Source organism: Bubalus bubalis, chromosome 6, assembly GCF_019923935.1.
Source record: "Bubalus bubalis isolate 160015118507 breed Murrah chromosome 6, NDDB_SH_1, whole genome shotgun sequence".
NCBI lineage: Eukaryota > Metazoa > Chordata > Mammalia > Artiodactyla > Bovidae > Bubalus > Bubalus bubalis.
This window is the reverse complement of record NC_059162.1, coordinates 112,860,695-112,878,445: the sequence shown is the minus strand read 5'-3', so window position 1 is coordinate 112,878,445 and position 17,751 is coordinate 112,860,695. Positions and strand designations below refer to the sequence as shown.

The following is a 17,751-nucleotide window of genomic DNA, read 5'->3' as shown; positions in this document are numbered from 1 at the left end:
TTTTTATAAAGAATAAGAATAAAGTAGTTACTGATTTGCAATGAATCAAAGGAAATTAACTCTCTGGACCTGAAACAGTAATAATTATGTAATGGTTCTATTGACCAGAAAGGTTTTTTTTCCCTGAGGGGAAAAAAATCTGGTAATCGTTCTGATAAAAAATATTGAAGAAAAATTAAATTCACAGTTGTAGAAATATATATCAGTGTTTTCAGATGACATGTTTTTTTCACTGAATTGAACTTCAGTGTGTACATAATTAGAATATGTACTAAGTGACAATTTTCCAATTAGCTTAGGACTTAAATAAAGGTCCAGCCAAAATCTTGATGGTTTTTTAGGGGGTTGAAGGGATGGAACTTGGCAAAATGATTCTAAAGTTCACCTCAAAAGATAAATTAACAAAAACTGAAGAGAAAATGCTAAAGGAAAATTTACTGTATCAGTGTAAACATATTTATAATGCTGTAGTAATTAAGACAATGTAGCACTGATGCAGAGGTAGACAGATCATTGAGCAGTAAGCCCAGAAGCTGATCTAAGTATTTTTAGGATTTTAATCCATGAAAAGGTAGCCTTTCAGATAAATAGGGGGAAAATGAATTACTCTGTAAATACAACTGGGAAGTTGGTTAGTTGCTAATCACTTGAATTAACAGTTAGTACAAATGATTATATTTATCCCTTTCATGAAATTATACTTCCTTTAATGTTTATGTAAAAAAGAAGCCTTCAAATGTAGATATTTTTCTGATCTTAAGATAGAAAAGACCTTTCTTAGCTTGAAAGCAACAAAAAAAATGAAGGACAAGTGATGCAGACCTTAACTGTGTATGTGTGTTAGCCACTAACGGTTGTGGCACTTCGTGATCCCTGGACTGTAGCCCGCCAGACTCCTCTGGCCATGGGATTGTCCAGGCAAGAATACTGGAGTGGGTAACCATTCCCTTCTCCAGGGGATCTTCCCAACCTAGGGATTGAACCTGGTCTTCCGAATGGCAGGCAAACTCTTTACCATCTGAGCTGGCAGGGAAGCCCACATAAACCTTATTACACAATGCCAAAAGGCAAATGACAAGCTAATGGAAAACAGAAACATATATGACAAATTTATTTTCCCTGTCTGTAGAGTGCTCTTACATTTATTCCATTGTGCTCAGTAGTAAATTGGAAAAAGGATATAAATAATGTACAAAAGAAGAAATAAGAACAACTGATAAACTGCCAAAAAAGATCTATCTAGCCCATAACCAAAAACATGAATCATAACAGCAGTGAGTGACTTGTTTCCTCCCAAATCAAGTATTTCTATTAATCTGGTTCTCAACAATTAGCACTCCCTCTACATTTGGTAGGTATATAAACTAATACAACTGGTTTGGTTGTATGTATTTAAAAACCTTAAGCCAATAATTGTACAGATTTGTTTTGAAATAATCAGAGCTGTGTATAAATTTTTAGTTCAAAGATACTCGTTACCCCTGTTCCTTTGTAGTAATGACTAACTGGACATCACCCGAATGTCCAACAGAAATGGATTAATTAAGCTATTTATAGAATGGGCTACCATGCAGTCATTTAAAGCTTTGGAAAAATATTCGCAGTGTATTAAATGAAAAAGCAAGTTATATGTTTGTTGACTATAATCTCAGTTGCTTTAAATAGGTGTGTGGGGTGTGTGTGTGTGTGTGTGTATACAGACACACTGTGTAGAATAAACATCAGAAGTATATATAAATCCTCAAAAAAAAAAAGAAGTATATAGATCACATTTTAGCAGTATTCCCTAGGAGTATGATTATAGGTAATATTTATTTCTTTTACATTAGAAACCATCATTTCTAGAACTTTTATTTATAATGATCATTTGGTATCAGGAAGAAAATAGCACGTGTTCTTTTTAAAAGGTATATTTAAAAAGAGTTGAAGAAATGGAATTCTCTAGCTTGGCTTAAAGAACTGTTTACCTTTTTTATGTTTTAATATTTTCAATTTACAGATGGGGAAACTAAGATCTAGAGAAAATTTGTATTCACGCAGACTGTAGAAGCTTTCCTAGCTTCCAGCACGGTCCTTTATAGTTTTCCATACTTCCTTTTCAGCAACCAGATTTTATTTAGTCAGCACAAGTTAATGAAAAGTTTTGTTCACAGCTCGAGCTAACCCACGATACAAGGTTCCACATCATTTGCTGAGTGAAATGGATGCAGCTAACATTGAACTACAAATAAAAAGGTAACTTTAAGTTACTTTTAGAATTTGAATGGTTTTTCTGGGGAGCAAAGACCTAATTGAGGTCTTAAATTAAGTATTCAGTAATGAAAATAAAAGAAGAAAAAAAGTCAGCTATTTAATGCCAATGTCATGTTATTAGCTGCTGAATTTTAATACTGAGAGTATCTTTTACTTTGAAATTACCCTTATCTGTGAGGGTGATGAAATAATGACACTTAACTGGCCATTGTTAAGTAGGGATCAAAGTCTAAGAAAACTAGAGAAATCTGAGCATTCCATTGTACTGAATGAGTTATTTCCTTGGCACAGACAGAGTCTGTCATGAAAATTCCCCCTCATGTGTAAGTAGTTGTGGAGAACTGGCCTGTAGTTGACAGCGTTGCAGGAAGGGGGACCCCTTCCAGGGCCCGAAGCTGGGCTCTTGTCTAACACTCAGAAATGAATTGTCCAAGGAGACACATGTGCTGACAAAGCAAGAGATTTTATTGGGAAAGGGCACCCGGGTGGAGAGGAGTAGGGTAAGGAAACCCAGGAGAACTGCTCTGCCGCGTAGCTCACAGTCTCGGGTTTTATGGTGATGGGATTAGTTTCCGGGTGGTCTTTGGCCAATCATTCTAATTCAGGGTCTTTCCTGGTGGCGCATGCATCGCTCAGCCAAGATGAATGCTGGCGAGAGGGATTCTGGGAAGTGGGTGGACACGTGGCGTCTCCTTTCCACCTTTCCCGAACTCTTCTGGTTGGTGGTGGCTTATTAGTTCCGTATTCCTTATCAGGACCTCCTGTCATAAAACAACTCATGCAAATGGTTACCATGGTGCCTGGCCAGGGTGGGCGGTTTCGCTCAGTGTGCTTCCCCTAACAACGGCACACCAGAGACAGGCAAAAGGGAGGAAATGTGGGGTCTGCAGACTGTTGGCTTAATGTCAGTCTTGGGCGAAAACTTACAATGGATTATTAAATGGATGATTTTTGAGAACTTGATGATCTCAACATTTTTCTTTTGAGGTCTAACCTTGGACTGTGAAGAACTGGTTTTTTATTTGTTTTCTGGGTTGGTGGGTCCATAGGGTACTGGATTAGGGAAATGGATGTTCCTACAGTCTTCTTATAGACTCAAGGGGCTGCATACATAGCAGGTATGTGTTCAACATTTTTATCATTGATTTGAAGCTGAGAAAAAATAAATTGAACGGCAAATTAAGATCAAAGGAAATAAATCGCAACAAAAATCAAGGCACTGAAAATATAAAAATTTATGAGAGTCAAATATCTGAAGTGTGAAAAATAACCAACCTCCATGGTGGTGTGGATTAGCAGTTAGTACTAAAAACAGGAACAACCCAGGGGGTTTTTAGTCAGCCAACACTAAGCTTTATACTGTGGTCATCAAAAGCTAATGTGTCTGACCACATTCACAGAACTGTGCCTGAGGTACCTGAGTGGTGGCTACAAACAGATGAGTCATCTAGCTCTCCATTGGCTGAGCTCTGGAGTGTTTTTGGTGCAGTGCCTCACAGAAGCTCCATGGATTCAGAAGTGTAGCAGACACAAGGCTGCTGCTGAGGACATATGACCTGGAGAGAGTAGACTCCAGGGATCGTGAGGCTGACTTCAGATAGTTTATGGGAGGGTCTGTGAGGTCTAGTGGAAGGAAGGAGGAAAATAGAAGTTGTAACCCCTTCATGGATCACAGCCTTGTCGTGGCGAAGGGGCTTGCGTAACTCAATGAAACTATGAGCCATGCCGTGCAGGGCCACCCAAGACGGACGGGTCATGGTGGAGAGTTCTGACGAAACGTGGTCCACTGGAGGAGGAAATGGCAAACCACTCCAGTACTCTTGCCACAGGAACCCCATGAACAGCATGAAAAGGCAAAAGGATATGACACTGCAGAACATGCTCCCCAGGTCAGGTGTCCAGCATGCTACTGGGGAAGAGTGGCGGACGATTGCTAATAATTCCAGAAAGAATGCAGCAGGCAGGCCATAGCACTTACCACGGTTTAGGAGCATGTTTCCAGCATTTTGCTTGTAAAGATAATCTCAGCATTCGAAGATTTTAAGTGTCAATATTTGTTCAGAGTAACACTGCACAGCGTACATTAAAACTATTTTCCTTGGAATTCATGGTGGCAGAGCTATTAATTGAGAAACTGAAATGTGACCTCTTGGAGCATGGAAGAAAAGAATGTTAATTATAATTACTTAAATGGAGAACTTCTTTATGTTGTAAATCAGATATTTTTGGTTTGAGATAAAACAGTATCTTTTATAAAAACATGGCATTTATGTGTTTCTTATGCCTCTTTAAAGGGCAGAATGTGATTCTACAAACAATACTGTTGAGTTGCATCTCCACCTCGGCCCCCATTATCATTTCTTCAATGGGGCTCTGCACCCAGTTGTATCTCAAACAGAAAGCATGTGGGATTTGACCTTTGATAAAAGGAAAACTTTAGGAGATCTTCGACAATCAATATTTCAGGTAATTTAGCCTCACGTCCTCTTAACAGACATTAAGGTCCATCTCAAGCTGGATTTTCCTTTTTAAACTTCTGTTTAGGATTCAGCTATTTATTTTTAACAGCAGCTTAGGAAAATCCTACATCTGCCACTTCCATGGAGGGATGGCCCAAATGTCTCCCCTCACTTGTCCGTGTTTTTAAAGAGCTCTTCTTCACAGTCGAGACTCAAAAGGGTCCTGTCAGAACGTTTTCAGAGAAGAAGCAAGCCTGGTGTATTTAATTTGGGGGAGAGAAAGAGTATAAGGTTGTCTGTCAGGGAAAATAAATGAAAGAATTGCTTTTTAAAAGGAGTAAAAAGATAGATAATTATGTTGTCTAAAACCAAGAGCCACTAAACAAATAAAAGCAACTAACTTTTCTTGCTTTTATTGTGGAATAACATTTATTAACAAGATTTATAAGGGAAGGAAAATGTCTACTGAAACAAACATGGTTATAATAATGGTCTGCAAATAATTTATCCAGTTGTATTTTAATGACAACAACAGTAGTGCTCTTTGTTTTGCTTACAGTGCTTTCATATAAATTGTATCATTTGATTCTTCAACTTCACGAGGACAAGATAGCCCCATTTTAAAGATGAGGAAATTGTGACTTAAAGAGATGTAATGGCTTGCCTAGGGTCAGACATTAGTTAGCAGTAGAACTCGGACTCCAACCCTGGTTTCTCTACTGTTTCTTTTTCTTAATTTTACTTTACCCCACACTACATCCTGTCAAGGAAAAGAGCAATAGAAAATGGAAGCGCTCCCCCATAGAAATAAATGAATTTTCTGAAAAACTGTATCATTTATCAAAATTACTAGCTTTCTTTTGAATTTCCCCTTGTACAAAGAAAAGCAGGCATTTTATTCTTTAACTTTAGTTGATTTGAATGATATTTTAATATAGGATCAAGATTTCTAAAATCGTCTAATACTTCTGAACTTTTCCATTAAAAGTTTATTTCTGAGCCAGTCCTGACAGTGTTGATGTAGGTGGACTTGGGGTAGACCCTGCTTAGGGTAACGTTTCAAGTGGAGAAGGCCTTAGTCACTGTTGTGACGTTTAGATTCATGCAGTCATGCTTTTTGGTGTTTTAAAGTGTGCGTCTCTTACCTTAGGGCTTGCCAGGTGGTGCAGTGGTCAAGAATCCACCTGCCATTGCAGGAGATGCAAGTGACACTAGTCCAATCCCAGGTCAGGAAGATCCCCTGGAGAAGGAAAGGGCAACCCCCTCCAGTATTTTTTTTTTAATTAACTCATTTTAATTGGAGGATAATTAAAATATTGTGGTGGTTTTTGCCATACATTGACATGAATCAGCCATGGGTGCACATGTATCCCACCATCCTGAGCGCCCCTCCCAACCTCTCTCCCCATCCCATCCCTCTGGGTTGTCCCTTTGAGTGCCCTGCTTCATGCATCAGACTTGCACCAGTCATCTGTTTTACATATGGTAATATACATGTTTCAATGCTATCCTCTCAAATCATCCCACCCTCGCCTTCTCCCACAGAGTCCAAAAGACTTCTTTACATCTGTGTCTCTTGCTGCCTTGCATATAGGATCATCATTACCATCTTTCTGATTTATTTCACTCTGTATAATAGGCTCCAGTTTCATCCACCTCATTAGAACTGACTCAAATGTGTTCTTGTTTATAGCTGAGTAGTATTCCACTGTGTATATGGACCGCAGCTTCCTTATCTATTTGTCTGCCGATGGACTTCTAGGTTGCTTCCATGTCCTAGCTTTTGTAAACAGTGCTGCAGTGAACACTGGGGTACACGTGTCTCTTTCAGTTCTGGCTTCCTCAGTGTGTATGCACAGCAGTGGGATTGCTGGGTCGTATGGCAGTTCTATTTCCAGATTTTTAAGGAATCTCCACACTGTTCTCCATAGTGGCTGTACCAGTTTGCATTGCCACCAACAGTGTAAGAGGGTTCCCTTTTCTCCACACCCTGTCCAGCATTTATTGTTTATAGACTTTTTGATGGCAGCCATTCTGACCAATGTGAAATGATACTTCATTGTGGTTTTGATTTGCATTTCTCTAATAATGCCACTCCAGTATTCTTGCCTGGGAAATCCCATGGACAGAGGAGCCTGGCAGGCTACAGTCCTTGGGGTCGCAAAAAGTTAGATGTGACTGAGTATGTGCTATACACCCGCACACACTCTGTTATCTTAGAATTAACCCACAGGCAGGAGTCTGTGTGACTGACACAGTTAAGTAATCATGTGTAAGTATGAAGTTTCTTTTTATTATTATTATTATTATTTGTTTATTAGTCTGGGCCAGGTCTTAGTTACAGCATGCAACCTCTTAGCTGTGGCATGTAGAATCTAGTTCCCTGATCAGGGATCAAACCTGGACCCCCTGCATTGGGAGTGCAGAGTCTTTGCCACTGAGCCACCAGGGAAGTCCCTGAAATTTCTTTTTAAGAGGACTGTCTTGTAATACTGTGGAGAGAGGCTGAATAGGACTGACCTTTATGAGTGATGTTGTTTTGGTGAGGTTGCCACAGTCCTTAGACTCCTAGAGCTAGAAACTTAAAAAATCCCTGCTAATCTATTGAATAAAGTGGGACTGCCACTTTTTAAATTTACAAAGGGAGGCATTCCTTTCAAGAAGCAAGAATATTCACGTGTGCTGCTTCTCCCTGAATAGGGCTGATTAAACACCTAATTTTTGTTCTTTGGGACCAGGATTCCTGGGCTGGCACACAGATCACTTTGCCTTCTGATAAAAGTGGTCTTCCAGTAAATTAAGTAGAAATGGATGTTGTTGAGAAGGTCACTGTGCTCTTTGTGTATGTCAAGGTTCTTGAATCATTAATGGATGTGAGATTAACTGGATTTGACTAAGTTAACGATGAAAAATGCTTCTTCCGCCATTTTTGATGCTGGGTGGGCATTGTCATATTCGTTTGTGTCAGCTACATAAAGAAATTGGCACAGTGCTCTTCCTTGTTTAATCTGGAAAACTAATCTCTGTGTTATTTTTCATTGTCTTCTTTTCTTTCATTCATATTCTGCAGCTGTTAGAATTTTGGGAAGGAGATATGGTTCTTAGTGTTGCAAAGTTTGTACCAGCAGGACTTCATGTTTGCCAGACACTTAATGGTAAGATAAATATTAAGACACAGCAACTTATTTTATATATTTGCATTTTTTGTGGGGCTCATATGATTTTCTACTCTTGGCCAGTTTCCCCCTACCTATTACTTTTCTTAGCACCTAAACAAAAATTTTAAAGCTTTGGAAATTTTTTTTGTATTACCACAAACTTCTGAGCAAAATGGCTTGAAACTATTTAAATATTTAATACGGCTTGGTTTTTTTACCCAGTTCTCAACTTCAGATTTGGTAACAAGACAAAAGTACTTTAAGAGCTTAAAAGTACTTCCTTTAAATAATAACAAAACATTAATAGCAGTAACACCAGTAACATTTATCTTGGACTTATGGAGCCAAAGACTAAGACAAGTGTTTGTACAAATTCTCATTTGATTTCACAAAATTCTTTTATCCCCATTTCATAAATGAGAAAACTGAGCATAGAGGCTTGAAGTCCACAAGGACGTGCAGCTAAGTAGTGGTGGGGTGAGGACCATGTGACGTGTGAGTCTTCTCTGTGCTCACAGTCTCAAGTACAGCTGACCTTTTATGTTGATTCTTTTTTCCTGCTATCATGCCCACAAAAATTTTGGGGAACATGCTTGCATAAAATGAAAATGAGAAAAAGTAAAAAGCCTGATGGAAGGAATAAAGATAAAAATAATATCAGTATAATAGCCATAATGCCTTTTTCTTAATTTTCCTTAATGAGAATGCTTTTTCAGACAGATGTTTGTATCTCAGCTCTGTCTTTAAATATTTTTTTCTTTTTGAGGAGCATAAGAACAGTTTCACTGACAATCTCATCTTCCTAGGAGATGACCTGGCACTGTGTGAAATTGAAATCGCTGACGGAGAAGACATCTTTGTATGGAATGGGGTAGAGGTAAAAAAGTGTTCAAGAAATGTCCTGAGAGTTTTGGATATGTTTTAAGTTATTATGATAAAATTTTATTCAGCATATGTGACAGCACATATATTAGAAAACTGCTGAAATGTCCAATAAATTCTAAGTCCAATCCATGCTGGTGATATGTTGAGGGATAGTTGTAGAGCATCTCCATGGGGCCAGGCTGTGTGTCAGAAGCTAGACACAGAGGTGAGTAATCCATCTCTGTCCTTCAGGCATGAGGTGTAAGTCACTGCACTGAGCTCAGTGCCCAGTAGGGTCTGTCCAGGCTCGGGATGAGGACTCAGCAGGGCGGGACGCTATACTGAGTAGAGGTGGAGGTGACTAAGGGAGCACAGTCGAGAAAGGGGTGAGGAGCATCTCACCCCTCCACGGACTGTCCTTGGTCCTTCTCATGTCTTTACCACCTCTGAGGACTCACATGTCTGTCTCCACTGGCGATCTGTCTCCTAAAAAGTAAACGATGGCTAAGAAAAAGCTTCAAAATCTAAAGTTGTGCTTCTGATACTTGAAAGAGATTTTGTGAAAACTTTATTTCACTTGAAAAAAAAAGATGAGAATTATTCTAGAAATGTCTTTTACTGCATTACTATGTTGATTTAACTTTGGCCAATATGAACTGTACTAACGGTTGACTTGATATTGTTGTAGGTTGGCGGAATCCAGATTCCAACCGGTAGCGACTGTGAACCTCTGCTTTTAAATGTTCTTCATGTAGCAACAAGCGGTGAGGGAGAGGAGTGCCAGCAGTTGATAGAATCTCCACATGTCTTTCCATCTAATGCGGAAATAGGCACTGTATTCACAGCCCTAGCAATTCCAGAGGGAGTCATCTTAATCAACAACACTGAATCTAGAGGTGAAGAGAACTGGACCACCATTCCCAAGGAAGACTTGAAAAAGACATTCAGAGAGCAAGGCCTCAGAAATGGAAGCTCAGTTTTAATCCAGGGCTCTAATGATGGTAACAGGTAACATGCTAAAGAGAGAGAATGCTTCTTAAAGTTATTTTAGTTACAGTGCTACCTCTTAGAACTCTAAAGCTTTATGTTAATAATGATAAGAGTTAAATGTTTCTTTTTACTTCTAGACATTGTGTTCTATAAATCATAAATAGGAATGTTCTTGGTTAGGCAACCTGGAAAAAAATGATATTATAATGTGATTTCTTTTGTTTTTAATTTGGTAAATGTGGTAACTAAATAATATAGGTATAGGCTAGATATAGTGTAGGTTAGTTGGCAATAAAGCAGAATCCTATCAAATAATTCTAATTAGTACTCATCATAAGACTGAGGGCACATTCTCACAAAGAAAGTTCCCAAAATTTTTCATGAGGAGGGTATTATGACTTGTCTGTCTTGTCACAAGAATCTCAGACGGCAGTTCAGTTTTTTGTTAGAATCTGTTTGCCATCCTCCAGCTGCCCAGGTAGGGCAATTAAGTGGGGAGTTACACCCTCAATTCCTGTGAGTCACATTTGAAATTTAGAAGCACTTCCTCTCTTCATTTTTGTTACCCATGTCTGTGCCAGTACATTTCTATGATCACTGTATCATATACCGTAAGCCCCCCAGTTTCCATACATTGAAGACTGTAGGTTATGACCAGTGGATCAGTTTCCTGCTTTATCAATGCTGTGAATGCACTTAGATTACAGGCTCTGTCTTATTATGTGTTAGTGGCTGTGACTTAGAGAAGCAGGGCACTGTGAACTGTGTTTATTTTGTATATACTTACCACTCTCTTTGCAACAAGTGTTTTCCAGACACTTATTTGCCCACCTTGTTTAATTTAAACTTCTATTCTATATTTCTTTTTAGAAAGCCATATATGTTTTTTAGGACTTGGGAAATACAGGGGGTGAAAACAGGAGCCCCAGAACAGCATCCCTGTACCACTCGTGCAGTGACCATCTCTGTCAGCTTTCTGAGCTCAAATAATTGGGATTTTGTTTTGAAGGTTTTTTTTCTTTTAGTGTTTAAAAGAAACATAGTGACAGTTTTGTAGATAAATAGTTAAATCCTGCTTTCCCCTCATGTTCGAAGTCTCTTCATACAGCTCATTTCATGGCTGCATAATAACCTATGTTGTGTTTCCCCGCCTGTGCTCCTGTGTGAGGAGTGGGCAGGGACAAGGCCTCAGGGGCCAGCTGCCTGGCTTTGTTTTTTGCTTTATCACTTACTAGTAATGTGACTATAGGCAAGTTAGTTCATCTCTTTCTGCTCAGATTCTTCTTCTGTAAAATGAGCATAATAATTAGCACCAGCTTCATACACCTGTGAGGACTGAAGGAGGTAAGAGCTTACACGGGTCTGCATATAGTGAGTCCTAAATAGTTTAGTGAGCACCCTTGTCATTACCCAGTTTTCATTATTTGAAAGTGGTCTTCAGGGAGCATCTTTGTGCTTTAAGCTTTGCCACATTTAGGATTGCTGACTCAAGGTGGAGTCCCATTGTGGAATAACTGAAATGAAGTGTAGAATTGTGTTTTAGGTCTCTGCTGCTGCTGCTGCTGCTAAGTCACTTCAGTCGTGTCCGACTCTGTGCTACCCCATAGATGGCAGCCGACTAGGTTCCTCTGTCCCTGGGATTCTCCAGGCAAGAACTCTGGAGTGGGTGCCATTTCCTTCTCCAATGCATGAAAGTGAAAGTGAAGTCGCTCAGTTGTGCCCGACTCTTAGCGACCCCATGGACTGAAGCCTACCAGGCTCCTGCATCCATGGGACTTTCCAGGCAAGAGTACTGGAGTGGGGTGCCATTGCCTTCTCCGAGTTCTCTGCTACATACTCCCAAAGAGGCCTTCTGCTGGCCCATTCAGTGCCTCTGAAAATTAGAAGTCACTCCTTCCTCAGGAACCTTTACTATTATCTGTAGGAAAATCTTGTTAGAACAAGACACTCCACTGCCGTCTGCAGTCATAATAGATTTTTAACCTCTGTAATAGAAATACAAATACACGGTGTGTATGGTGTGCGTGGTCTCCATTAGACGCGGTGTGTTACCCAGTGTCAGTCTGCGCAGTGTGCATGCTGTCCTGCTGGTAAGCTGCTTCTGGATTCTGTGGGTGAGCTTTTGGTGTGAAAGTGAAGTCGCTCAGTCATATCCAATTCTTTGCCACCCATGGACTGTAGCCCACCAGGCTCCTCCATCCATGGAATTTTCTAGGCAAGAGTACTAGAGTGGGTTGCCATTTCCTTCTCCAGGGAATCTTCCTGACCCAGAGATCGAACCCAGGTCTCCCATATTGCAGGTAGATGCTTTACTGCCTGAGCCACCAGGGAATCCCTTTTTCAAGCTCCCCTAGTAATTATAGTACGCAGGTAGAAGTTAACAACTGATAGTTCAATTACAATATTTCTCTTTGAAAAATGTGGCAACAAATTATTTGTATAAGGCAAAGAATATTTGGAATCATGAAAAAAGACTCTGTAGAATACTAACACTGCCCTAAAAAGATAGTCAACATTCAAAAGCCCAACTCAGTAGAACTTAGTCACCTTAATTAGCCACGTTAAGTGGTAAATTTTGGAAGTGGTGCCTAAGGAAAAGCATGAATTTTCCAATCCTCTCTGATCCATAAAAGGACTGTGTGAACACACATTTTTAAAATGTCTTTTTACCTACAGTTTGTTGACAAAACAAGGGAAATGGATCAATACTGTGAATGAGATCAACTGGCTCCAAGTTAAAAATTTAAGCCAATTAGAATCTGAAGAGGAGCAAGTTAAAATATCAGCAACTCTTAACACAGTGAGTAGACTATAAGTGTGGCTGACAATTTTTTAGTTAATAGAATTTTGTTTAAAAAGCAGTACCCTAATCTTTTGGAACAAACATCTCTGTAAATTTATAAATCTTCAGAAGTCACCTTTTTATTTGTAACATTTGATTATTGCTTATTTACCTTTGTTAGCCTTTGACACATGTCAAGAAATTGTGCCTTTTTTCTCCTCCAAAGCCTAGAATTAGAATGTGAGAATTACCTTTTTAATTAGTTCATGGAATCTTCAGACTTTGATAACTATGAAATGGTATTTTTAAGAGTTTTTTCTGTACTTTTTAAGCCAAGTATTTGTTTTGGTTTTGTGTTCTTTGGTGTTTGGATTTTACAAAGTTTATCTTAAAATTGCTCTACAGTATACTCTGCTCTATATAAAGCCAGTTGCTCTTAAAAAGGATTTTTCTTCATTTTTTTCCCATTTAAGACTGTTATACTCGTTTCCTTAAACAGAATTTCAGAAAACATCTTTTTACATTTGTTTAATCTCTAAGATTTTTTTTCTGTAACTTCATTTTGAAAACTTAGAATGTTTTCTTTTATATAAAATTATAGTTTCTCAAGGTGCATTAATATTTGTTTGCACAGTAGTAGGGATAATATAAGGTCAGTACTGCATAGCTCAAGAGACCTACCTCCTTGACCCTGAGCAGGAGGCTGATGCAGTCCTTGGTTACTGCAGGCTCTGCTCCGTCTTGGCACAGCAGAAGTGGTGGTGGGACAAGCTGGGAGAGGGGCACTGGTGGGAAAGTAGAGTCTATGATTATCTTTATCCCTATATTTCCACAATTTTGTGCCCTAGAGGCAATTAGCCTAAATTTTTTTAAAAAGAAAAAATGTCTAAAATAAGATAATTTACATAGAAATTTTAAATAGTACTCTTGGATTAGTACATTTTTATATAGTTAATGCTTATTGGCCCTGAATTCATCATTCTTGACATAAAAAATTATGATTGTCTACAGTGTCTTTTGTTTGCTATCATCAGAAAGGTGAGTTGTTTTTCAGTTTTTTTGCCTTTTGCTACTATTATGTCTTTAGTTTTCTAAAGTTTTCTGTAGGAGGCTTTTTCTGTTCCAGTTATTATCAATTTGGTAAAAATTTAACCAATATCTAAGTTTTTCCCTTTGACTTTATGGGAGAATTTCAGGGAAGGGAATAACTTTTTTTCAAGTGTGCAAAAATTGTCAAATGTCAGGTAATTAGTAACTCAGATAATCTGCATATGCACACAGTAATAATCTTCATTTGCCCTTCCTCCCATTGTTTTTAACTTATACACAGTCATTAGTTTATTTCTCTATTTTAGGTGGTGTTTGATATTCGAATTAAAGCCATAAAGGAATTAAAATTATTGAAGGAACTAGGTAATCATTTATGTTTGCTTTTGGTTTAATTTAGTTTTGTTTTGATTTTTAATTGAAAAAATATGGGAGAGTATTTATACAAAAAATATGATTTAGGGAAAACTCATGCATCTACCACCCAAAATGGACAAACGTCAACATCTTGCCATGTTTGTTTTTCCTTCAGATATGACAAATAAAGCCCTGTTGTTCTCCTCAGCCCTAACCCTCCCTCCCTCCCTCCCCAATTGCAATCAGTATATCTGATCTGGGTGTGTATCTAGTCTCTGAATTCACATTGTACTATATATATTATACTCCATACATAGATGTATGTGTACATTATATTTTTACATTTATATGTATTCTATCATAATGAATGTAACATTCTGCAAATTCACTGTTTACTTGGTGTTAGGTATTCTTTCACAACTTTATTGAGGTATAATTTATATATGATAAAACATCCATTTTAAGTGTAATTCAGTGATTATTAGTAAATGTATAAAGTCATACAACCATCACAGCAATCCAGTTTTAGAACATTTCTATCACTCCCAAAAAGATCATTCATCTCCAGGTCCCTAACAGCCATTCATCTACTTACTGTCCCTTTAGACTTGCTTTTCTGGACATTTCGTGTAAATGGAAGCATATAATATATAGTATTTTGTGACTAGCTTCTTTCACTTATATTATTTTTGAGATTCATCCATGATTTAGCATGTTTCAATAATTTGTTCGTTTTCTTGCTGACTATTCCATTGTATGGATATATCACATTTTGTTGGTTCATTACCAGTAGCTGGATATTTGGATTGTTTCCACTTCAGGGATTTTATGAATAACTCTGCTGTAAAGATTGTGTCTTTGTGTAGTCAAACGTTTTCTGTTCTCCTGGGTAGATGTACAGAATTGGAATTTCTGGATCATATGGCAGAACTGTGTTTAACTTTATAAGAAACTGCCATACTGTTTTCCAGAGTGGCTGAGTCATTTACACACCCACTGGCAATGTATCAGGGTTGCAACTTCTTCACATCCTTGCCAGTGTTTAGCATTCCTTTTTTTTTTTTTTTTTGGCTGCTTTGTGTGGCTTTCAGAATCCCTATTCCCTGAGAAGTGAACGAGCTACACTATTTGATTTCAAGACTTACTCCCTAACTATAGAAATCAACAAGTGTGTATTATCATGAGAGTGGATACATAGAGCAGAGGTCAGCAAGCTATGGCCTGCAACCTGTTATTCCCATGAGTTAAGAATAGTTTTCACGTTTTTAACGGGATCTTTTAAGAATATGTAACAGAGATCATATGTCGAAATGTTCTAAAGTGTTTTCAATGGAACTACACTGAAATAGCTAGAAACAGATGCAAACACATTTAGTTGACTCTAAACAAACGGCCAAGGTATTTCCATGGGGTATTTCAGCGTACAGTGCTGCACCAGTTGGATAGCCATAAATGCAAAAATAAGCCTCCAACTTTGCCTTCAGTTCAGTCGCTCAGTCGTGTCTGACTCTTTGTGACCCCATTTACTGCAGCATGCCAGGCCTCCCTGTCCATCACCAACTCCCAGAGCTTACTCAAATTCATGTCCATTGAGTCCAGCTTTGCCTTGCATCATGTAAAAAATGAACTCACATCATTTAAATTTTAAAACCTAAAACTAAAATTTCAGGGAGAAAACATAGAAAATCTTTGTTACTTTTACCATAAGGAAGAGATTTTTTTTTTTTAAAGATAGGACTCAGAAAGTACAAATCAGGAACGAGAAAGCAAATTAGACTACTGCAAAATTTAAAACTTCTTCAAAAGGCATTTGAAAAGGCAAGCCACACACTGGGAGAAAAAATTTATAAAATATGGATTTGTCAATAGACCTGCATCCAGTATACATTAAAAAAAAAAAAAAAAAAAAAAAAACCTCATCACCTAATCAGAAGACAAACAGCTCAAATTGGGAAGCTGCTTTACAAAAGAAACTCTACCTGTGAGCACGCAACAGGCATAGGAAAAGGTGCTCAGTATCATTAGCCAACAAACTGAAACCATAATGACACATCACTATACACGCAGAAGGATGAAATTTTAAATGCTGACAAAACCAAGTGATATCAAAGATGTGGAGCAACTGGAATCCCTTGCATTGCTTGTGGGAGCATGAAATGATAGTCACTTTGGAAAAGAGTCAGCTTATTTCCTGTGAATTTAAACATTCATTTACCAGTTCTTCTGGATTTTCATCCATGAAAAATTGAAATATAAATCTTGCAAATACTGTACATAAATGTTCATAACCCAAAACAGGAAACAATCCAGATGTTCACGAGCAGGTGAACAAATTCCAGACAAGGGGATACTATTCATCAATAAAAGAAGTGAACTACCACCCCATGCAAAATGTGGGTGAATCTCAAAGACATCATGCCAGGCAAGCGAAGCTAGCATGAAAGAGTGGTACTCTTAGGATTGCATTTAGAATGTGAAATTGTCAAAAAAGAAAACCTAAGCTGGAGTTACAGAGTCAGATCAGGACTAGGGGTTGGGGGGGTTGGCTACAGAGTAACATGAGGGCATTTGGGGGTGATGCAAATTTTACCTCGATTTGCTGGTGGTTTACGGAACGGAGTAAACCACATAAACTGGATGTGTTTTACTGTAAGTAAAGTATATCTCAATAAAGTTGATTAAAAATATATGGCTTCTTAAGACGAACAGTTCATTGTCTTACCGTGTCACAGACTCCCTTCCACTCTTCCTCCCCTCCAAACTGTTCTTTATATAGCAAGTGATCTCCTTAAACATAGGTGCGTCAGATCATGTCACCTCTGCTCAGAGCCCTTTGTTGTGCTCTTTGTATTTTGTAACGTGTTGCCTGTGGGCTCCTCGCCTACAGGAGCCTCCTCCTTCTGACCACTGCCTAACTCACCTCGCCCTCCACTCATCTGTCATTCGCATCACACTTCCATGCTCACTTTCTGGTTTTCCTGGTGCACAAGGTCTCTTCTACCCCTGTGACTTCTTAGTTCTGTAATCTCTTTGAACTCCGTCCTCATTACTCTTCATGAGTACTTCAAGAGTACTACTCAGTACTCTTCATTACTCTCTCCTTTGGTCTCCACATCGTCCCTGACTGCACAGCCTCAGTCTGTCTGTCTCATTCTAACACCTCGTCCTTTCCTTTGTGGTACTTACTCTATAACTGCCTGTGTTTTGTGCAATGAACGTCCCATCTCCTCCATTAGATGAGGCTCTTTGCAGGCAGAGTCCATGACTGTTTTGCTTATTGTCAGTTTCTAGGACAGTGCCTGGCACATAGAAGACACATGGCATTTGTCAAAAGAAAATGAAAATTTAAAAAAAATAAAAACACCAGTATTTTAAATGCATTTTTTAAATTGGAGAACTGTTTAACATGAGCTGTTTCAGTTATCAAGGAGATTGTATTAGAATTCTATGCTAGCTTTACATCACTGTAGTATAAGGGCTAGAACTCAGGAATCGCAAAGAGACTCCGCTCTGCTCAGATACAGTTAGACCTTCCAAGGCCCATGCCATTCCTGCCGTCTCAGAAGGCTCACTCCACTCCTTTGAATTCCCCAACTTCATATCCAGCTTGGTAAGAATTCTGTTTGGAATTAAAACCTAGTGTCTTCCCACAAAGTGGGAATCTTCGCATCCTCAAAAACAGGGCACACTGGCCCTAATCCATTTACTAACTAAGCATAAAAATCACCTAACTTTTAAATCTAGGTAGTCTCTGCGCAGTTCTGATATGGGTGAATTTCATTGTTTATCAGTTACCCAGCAGCATGGTTCAAATGTCAGCTGCCACCAGATACTGAGTCAT

The 17,751-nt window shown here is 38.6% G+C and overlaps 1 protein-coding gene across 14 annotated transcripts in view; it reads left to right on the top strand.

The window, feature by feature from the left end:
• Positions 1-17,751, top strand: part of USP40 (ubiquitin specific peptidase 40) — an 83,880-nt gene that overhangs the window by 33,218 nt on the left and 32,911 nt on the right. For 11 of the 14 annotated variants that reach the window (XM_044945305.2, XM_044945307.2, XM_044945306.2 and 8 more), the window contains 7 exons: positions 2,154-2,235; positions 4,548-4,719; positions 7,783-7,867; positions 8,677-8,747; positions 9,423-9,742; positions 12,401-12,524; positions 13,862-13,919. In XM_044945305.2, coding sequence (XP_044801240.1) covers positions 2,154-2,235; positions 4,548-4,719; positions 7,783-7,867; positions 8,677-8,747; positions 9,423-9,742; positions 12,401-12,524; positions 13,862-13,919 — 912 coding nt within the window. Of the gene's footprint in view, positions 1-2,153; positions 2,236-3,988; positions 4,143-4,547; positions 4,720-7,782; positions 7,868-8,676; positions 8,748-9,422; positions 9,743-12,400; positions 12,525-13,861; positions 13,920-17,751 lie in introns of those variants that run through there. The other 3 variants (XM_044945310.2, XM_044945311.2, XM_044945312.2) reach the window with 3 other exon arrangements.